Below are 7,956 nucleotides of genomic sequence, written 5' to 3'. Positions count from 1 at the left end.
AAAATCCCTGAGGCCCTGAGAATAAGAAACAGCAGGTCACTGTGCTAGAGCTACCAAGGGCAGCTGCTCTCCGGCGGGTGGACGCCAGACTCTGAGCTGGGGAGGATGTAGGCCAGCTTTTAGTCCATAAAGGACAGCAGACCAGGTACCAAAAGCACTAAACAGTAATAGCAAGCACCTGAGAACCACTGAGTTCTGGAGGTACATGAGGAGTACTGTGAGATGACCCACCCCTGGCTTTCCCTCCCTCTTATTCTGTTGTTCAGGCTGCCTCGGTGTACGGAATAGGACTATAGGCTCATATCATCACTCCGGGTTCAGTTTTCAATATTCCCATGTACCCAGTGAAGTCACGTAGGTCCTGGGAAGCCACATAGCTAAGCCACAGAATCTGCCCCTGCCCCTGACTCCTAGTCCCAAGTCATAAGTAAAGAGACCCAACAGGGTCTTGGACATCATCTGCTAACTAACCCACTTGTCCCCTGCACCCAGGTTACAGCTCTACGGAGGCCTCTACCTTGATTGAGGTACGTCAAGGTCTCCTCATGTAGCTTCACCGCTGGAGAGGTGGCGGCACACAGCACGTACTGTAGGGGTGGCAAGCGGGCCCCATTCTCAGGAGACAGCTGTGGCTCTTCCTGCTTGAAGATGGGCAGGGCCAGCACATCACTGTAAAACACAGGAAGCAGTGATCAGGAACAGAGCCCAGGAACATAGAGCAATGTTGGGTGAGCTAGAGGCAGGCCACGGTAGCAAAGACAACTTCAGAGTCCAGCTCTGACATGCTGGAGGGCCTAGCTCCTCATCCACACGGCCCAAATCCCAGATGCAACCATTACCGTATGATCCACTGGCTCTCATGAGATCTGTTTATCCAAGGCCTGGAAATGTGAAAGTGTAAAGTTGTCTCCCACCTCCCCAAACCTAAGTGACCTTGTTCTTTCTTCCTTCCCTTTTTTTTCCCTTTTCTTTCTGGGGGAGGGATACAGTGCTCACGGACTGAACCAGAACTGTGTCCACGCCAGACTAGTGCATTACCATTGAGCTATACCCTTACCCATGGGCACCTCATTTCTGTCTGTAAGCACTCACACAAAACATCTTCCAGAACAATCATCTGAACTATTTTATTCCTTTTTCACATTATTTATTTATTTATTTATTTATTTATTTATTTATTATTTAGTGGGTGGGTGTGCGTATGTGTGGAGGCCACAGGACAACTTGCAAAATTCAGTTCTGCTCTGGTGTGTGGGTCCCAGAGACTGAGGCTAGGTCAAAGTTGGCACCTTTACACATCTCCCTAGCCTCAACTTTTATTCTTGAATCAACTCTGTGTCAACAGTTGGCAGTGCTCCATAACTGTAAATTACACAACTGAAGGACTGTTGGCTTCCTCACCCAGACAGACATACACCTTCACCTCTTCCAAAAAGAGGATTTTTAACCTGTATGTATTTAGTTATTTGTGTGTGCCCAGGCACATGTGCATAGGAACAAGTGCACACTCAGCATGTGCACACACATCAATATCAGGAGTCAACTCTCGGGAGCTGGTTCTTTCCTGCTACCATGTGGATTCCTGGGATCGAATTCAGGTCTTTAGGCTTGGCAGCAAAACCTTTTACCTGCTGAGCCGTATTGCAGACCCCATAGCTCCCCCCTTTTAAAGCTCATAATGAACTCTCCAAAATACTATGAAGATAGAAAACCTTGATTTCAGTTTCCTTACCCAAGTCGCAAATCTTAAAATATTCCTCCACCTCTAAGTAATGCTCTAAGTAAAACCAAAGACATCAGCCCTGGACTGGGGAGACAGTCTGTAGAGCTCCAGCTTTACAGTGGAGGACCTAAAACCAATCCCAGAGGGTGCGGCCGGCAAAAGCTGAGTGTGGTTAGTGTGTCCTAGCTACACATCTCCCAGTGCTGGGGAGATGCGACAGGATGACCCCTGAGACTCACTGGCTAGGCTGTTGAGTCTGCTTGTCATGTTCCAGGCCAGTAGGAGCTCCAGCCTCAAAACACAAAGTGCATGGTACCTGAGAAACTATAAAGACTAGTCGGTGGCCCTAGTGGCCCTTGCCTTTAATCCCAGCACTTGGGAGGCAGAAGCAGGTGGATCTCTGTGAGTTCCAGGCCAAGCTGAGTGAGACCCAGGACAGCTAGGGTTACATAATGAGACCCTGTCTGGGGGGGAAAAAAAAACCAAACACCGCACATACACAATGCTCACACATACATCATACATACATGCACCTCAGCCTTCAATCACTCTGTGACAGAGGAACTTGCTTTTAAACTTCTTCAAGAAAGTATCAGTACATTTCCCAGGATAGCCTTGAACTCCCAGACTCAAGGAGCTGTCCCACCTCAGCCTGCCTGAGTTGCCAGGCAGGACTTCAGATGGGTGTCCTGGAAAGGTACAATAAAATCCCCGAGGATCAGAATGACCTACAGGCAGGTGTGACTTCCTTAAAGATTCTAAACTATGTTGCCACAGAAATAACTACCAAAAGACGCCCTACCCTATCTTGATGACCCTCCTCCCATCATGGGTCTCGGTCATGAATCAGATCAGCTGACCCCGCTTCACTACACTGTCACCAGTACGATGTGTTCCCTGTACTGCATCATAAATGACTGTCCATGAAATATAACCCAGCACACACCCCGACAGTATCTAACAAATTCTCAGAAAGCTTGCCTTTGGGCACACCTGGGAGGAATTCCCTCTGTGTGTGTGTGTGTGTGTGTGTGTGTGTGTGTGTGTGTGTGTGTGTGTGTTTTCTGCTATTTCTGTCTGTTGCCCAGAGTAGAGAGAGTTTAGGGCTGGCCAGCTTCCCCCTCGCCAGAAGCAAACCTTTCCCCTTTTCCAGCCTGGGCAGTTATTAAGGAGCACAGAATGAAGTACCATCCTGCTCCCCTGAGAATTGCATAATTTCATGTTTGCCCAGACCATGTAAGTTAATAACCCATGCACTGTTACTTTTAAATTAAAAAAAAAAAAAAAAAAGACAGGGTGTGTGTTAAGAGCCATCATTCAACAGTAACTTGTTTCTGGCCTGGTGTCCTTATTTGCCAAGGAATAAAAGTCACCAGAACATCAAACAGAAAGGAGAGGGAGGGCTTAAAGGCCACCCACTATTCATTGAAATCAGATGGCTTGTAGAGTTTCTAGCAGAACAAAAAAATAATAATAATAAAGGAGGGCCAGAAGTTATCGAAAAGGAACAAGCATAAGGCCTAAAGTTCATCCCAGCACTACACAACAAAATAACATAAAATTAAATTTTAAAATTCTTAAAAAATGAAAAAGGAAAAGAAAAAAAAAAAAGCAGAGAAAAACATCCTTGTGCTAACACAGGACACAGGGCTTAAGGAGGTCCAACGACTTGAAGGTAAAAATCAAAACCAAAACCAATTTCCAGTGGGGGGCATGGACTTCCCATGGCTTCCTCAAAGTCCCCAAAGAAACAGTGCTGCTCGGTAGCGGCTCTCAGCCTCCTCAAGGTTTGCCTTCTCCCTTCAAAATCTGAAAAGTTTCTGGGTTGGCCCACAAACTTCTGTCTCAGGCATAGATACAAAAAAAACCTCACCTCTCCTCTAACAAGGATGATGCTTTATGCAACTAGATTTCAGACACCATTACTTCAGCCCAAGGTCACCTTCAACTTCATCTTTAAGATAGGATGAGATTAGATACCTGATGGCTACTCACTACAATCCAAAAGAAACTGCAGGTAATCCCTGCAGTGTTAAACAGTTAGCATACATTTATTGTGTAGCAAATTTAACTGTGGGCTTTGCATTACCTCAACATCACCGGGGTCTGCAGTCCCACGACCCTAGTTTGATTGCCATTTTTGATAGTTTGGATTGCCATTTTTTTAAACAAATCAAACCAACCAACCAAACAAACAAACAAAACCTGAAGATACGCTAGCGAAACCTGGCCAATCCTCAGCTTGCTAAGAAGCGGGATGCCTTCCTAGAAGAGTTCTGTACATACATGAATCAGAAGCCAGGAAGTACAAATATAAAAAAAAAAAAAATCCAAGAGGGGAGACTTGGGGGGTCCAAAGAAGCACTTAAGGTTCTGTAGTTAGGGCTGACAGCCCCTGGGATGCTTTCCTGAGCCCACATCAAACACCCTTTGGGTTAAGTAAGGCACATATAATAAACTGTGACTAGGATGGAAATAAAAGACAGGTTGAAGCTGGTTCTGGCGAGTTCAGAAAAAGAAATGCCTGCCTATTAGCCCTCCAGCCAGCTGCACCGTAGCAGGGCGGGGGCGGGGGTTGGGGGGGTGAAGAGAATCCCGTAGCCACCGAAGCAAAGTGGGGAGGTGGGGAGGTTCTATTTTAAAAGAGGGAGTTCAGAGAACTTTGCAAAACCCCGCGGGACCCTCTTCCCTGGGAAGAGCGCTAGCGAAATCCCCACAGAAGAAGAGATTTCGGATAAGCCCGGGCCTTAGGGGGGCCATCCCGAGTTCACCCCGGGCAGAGGCGACCACCACCCAGAAGCCCGAGCCCCCAGGGCTGCAGCGCAGACCGGCTCCCGCTATCCACCTGTGGGGCCCGGAGGGCCGAAAAGAGCAGAAAGCGGGGCCTGGCTTCCCGGACACTCCAGCTCCCGATGGATGAGGCAAGTTTATTTCTCCGACTGTAGTGGAGAAGGGAGAGAGGGAAGGCTACTCGAGAGACCCGGCCGGGGACACATCGAGCGGCAGGGAGACCTAGGAGAGGCACCCCGCGGGTATCAGCGCACCTCCTCTCCCCCGATCCTACCCTAGGAGGGGGTCTCCCGGAGGGCCCTTCCCTGGAGGCCGCACCGCACGGGTCAGTCAGCGCTCGGATTGTAGGCAGGTGTTGCCGCGCCTTACCGCAAGTAGCTGCCAGAGTTGTGCTGGTTGTAGTGTTCGGGCTGCGTGTGCCAGAACAGCATGGCTGAGGCTCCCGCAGCACCGGCTGGGGCGTGGCACCGAGCTGGACGCGGCGACCCTGGCCGCCGTCCACCCCAAAGCTGCACTCGAACCCGAGTGGGCTGAGGCCGGCGCCTTTTATAGGCCGTCGGGTGGGCGTGGCGTTGGGGGCGTGGTTCTTGCAGGCCCGCCCCTACGGCTGGCACGGCGGGAGGGCGGGGCTGAGACGCACCTGCCTGAGTGAGCCGTGCCTTTCTGGGAGCCGCTAGCACTTGCTTGGCCGCCGACCCCGGACCCTGGGGACGCAGCCACTCTCGCTGTGGCCTACCTATTGGCTTCTCAGCTTCCGCACTGAGCCCAAGACAGTTGCTCAGGGCCCGATTGTGGCCAGGAGTACCTAAGCACTCCTTTTGTTTTTCCTTTCTCTGAGACTTTTTTTTCCCCCTGTTGCTTTTGTCTTTAACTCCATGACTAGCCCACCTAGCACACCATACATAAAGTCGACTAGCATACACAAAGCCCTAGGCTCTAAGCCCAGGTGTGGTAGAACAGGTCTGTAAGCCCAGCTCTGGTAGAGGCAGAAAGATCAGAAGTTCAAGGTCATCTGCTGCTGCGCAGTAAGTAACAGAAATGCGGGATACCTTTCTATAAAATAAAATAATAAGAATAAAATAAACTTAAAAGAGGTGCCTGGGCCTCTTAACTCAGAGCCCAGAATTAGTCCTTAGTCTGAGTCGGGATGTGCCTAGGAAAGGTCTGAAAAGAAAGTTTCGGACAGATTCCACAGGTTTATGACAACCCTGCTTTGACAAACTGGGCTTGTGTGACCTACAGAAGAGTTTAGGAGATGGGATTAACTGTCCAGGTGTCAGAAACATGGGAGGCAAGGTTCTCTTTCCACGCTTCCCTCACTAGAGTTGTTTTTAAGTCTCTCTCTCTCTCTCTCTCTCTCTCTCTCTCTCTCTCTCTGTGTGTGTGTGTGTGTGTGTGTGTGTGTGTGTGTGTGTGTGTGTCTGTCGGGGACACTGTACCTTGGTGTGTGTGGAGTGTAAACAACTTGCGGGAGTCATTTCTTTTTCTTCTAATGTGGGAGTCTGGGGATGCAACTTAGCCAGGACCTGTGCCGCTGTGCCTGCAACATGCCTGCCCCTTTAAGATTTCGAATGTTGTTTCTAATTGGCTTTTGGAAAGGTGAGTCTGGATGAGTATGAGCAGTAGACAGTGGGCAGATGGGCAGGTAGAAAGGATCGCAGTTGGACTGGAGAGATGGCTCAGCGGGTAAGAGCACTGACTGCTCTTCCGAAGGTCCTGAGTTCAAATCCCAGCAACCACATGGTGGCTTACAACCACCTGTAATGAGATCTGACGCCCTCTTCTGGTGTGTCTGGAGATAGCTACAGTGTACTTATATATAATAATAAATAAATCTTAAAAAAAAAAAAAAAGAAAGAAAGGATCACAGTTCCTAGAGGTGAACCCAGAGGGTAAGGTCTCAGGACCTCAGTAAGGCATACACTGTGTAACTGAGTGAGTCTGGAGAGACTCCCTGGGCCTGTGAGCCAAGGCACACAAGTCCTCCTCCCTGTGCTGGCTCTGCGCTCTCTCCAGCCACAGGTCGCAGGTCTCTGCTCTGTGAGAAACCCCTGGGTTACTCCTTGCCTACTGCCTCTCTAGGGACCACCTCTGCTGCTCTGGAGGTCACACATCTCAGGGGTTGGGCAACATTCCTGTAACTATCACACCCAACTCTGTGGATGTGTGACGATGCAAAGGCCATTTTAGTCCCAGAGCTCCCATGGGAGAAACTGGAAAGTGATCAATCGCCTCTCCCCTCCCAGCTCTCCGGGATAGGGACACTAAAGAATTCTGTAATCAACATTCTGAGCGCTAGGTTCTCCATTAGGGACCAGAGTAGGGACATGCTTTCAGAAGGCGAGCACCCTAGCTTAATACCTTCCAGAGAGGCTCCTAACATTCTAGCAAGGCCAGTGGGCAAGCAGAAGATGACAGAGGGAAGTGTCATTGAGGAAGTAAAAACTACTATGGGAACCGTGTGTGTGTGTGTGTGTGTGTGTGTGTGTGTGTGTGTGTGTGTGTGTGTGTGGTGGGCCGGGGACTGGAGGATGACCGTGACTTTGAAGCACTCTAGGGTGTGGGTGGGTGGCAGTGAAGATAACTAGCCTAGCAGAGATGAATGTAGGAATGCCCCCAGGCACACATCAAGTGCTAAGGCTTGGAGAAAGGAAATCCACAAAAAAATGAATGCCAAGGGCCCTGACTTAACTGCTGAGCTGTCAGGTGTGACCCACCTGTGTGGGGGTTAATTTTCCTTCAGGTTGTTTGTACCAAGTTTCTGTATTGGTCTTCACCCCTTCCCTTCCAACTGGGATCCTTTAAGACTTATCCACAATAGTGTCTGGATTTGACCAAGCAAAGAGTACACATGGGGGTGGGGAGTCATGGCTCCAGCAGCATATGTATAGTAGAGGATGGCCTAGTCAGTCATCGATGGGAGGAGAGGCCAGGGCCAGTAAGCAGGAGAGGGTGGAGTGGTGAGCAGTGAGAGGGGAGAGGGAATTGGGGTTTGTTTTTGGTTTTGTTTATTTTATTTTATTATTTTTTTCTTTCTCTCTTTCTTTCTTTTTTTTAAAGAAGGGAACCTGGGAATGTTGATATTGTATGACTTTTTTTTAAAGAAGGGAACCTGGGAATGTTGATATTGTATGACTTGTAAATAAAAAAATTAAAAAAAAAAGACTTATCACAGACATAATGCTAGACAAGACTTGGCCAGATTCGTAGGGTACCACAAAGACTCTCCCTCTGTCCCAGGCCTAAACTAAATCTGTAGGAGAGGAATTGCTTTCTGGCATCCCAGCCCTTCAGGGCTCCAGTAAACACAAAAATCAGTGGAAATCCCCTCCAAGCTGAGATAGGAACCAGGATCTGGGCCCTAAGAACCTAAAACTAGGAATAATAAGATGTACTTTCTGAGTTGTTCCAAGCTTTAGGGGAAGAGGAATGTGGATTCTTTT

General features: G+C 48.9%; 1 protein-coding gene across 1 annotated transcript in view; it reads right to left on the bottom strand.

Annotated features, from left to right (window-relative positions):
• Positions 1-5,020, bottom strand: part of Tfcp2l1 (transcription factor CP2 like 1) — a 55,925-nt gene extending 50,905 nt beyond the window's left edge. The window contains exons 1-2 of the mRNA XM_031380354.1: positions 4,883-5,020; positions 518-669 (exon numbers count right to left, since the gene is read on the bottom strand). Coding sequence (XP_031236214.1) covers positions 518-669; positions 4,883-4,944 — 214 coding nt within the window. The 5' untranslated portion in view covers positions 4,945-5,020. The remainder of the gene's footprint in view (positions 1-517; positions 670-4,882) is intronic.
• Between the last annotated feature and the right edge of the window lie 2,936 nt (positions 5,021-7,956).

This window comes from Mastomys coucha, unplaced genomic scaffold (assembly GCF_008632895.1).
Source record: "Mastomys coucha isolate ucsf_1 unplaced genomic scaffold, UCSF_Mcou_1 pScaffold1, whole genome shotgun sequence".
Lineage (NCBI taxonomy): Eukaryota > Metazoa > Chordata > Mammalia > Rodentia > Muridae > Mastomys > Mastomys coucha.
The sequence above is the reverse complement of the archived record's forward strand: the minus strand, read 5'-3'. Positions and strand labels throughout refer to the sequence as shown.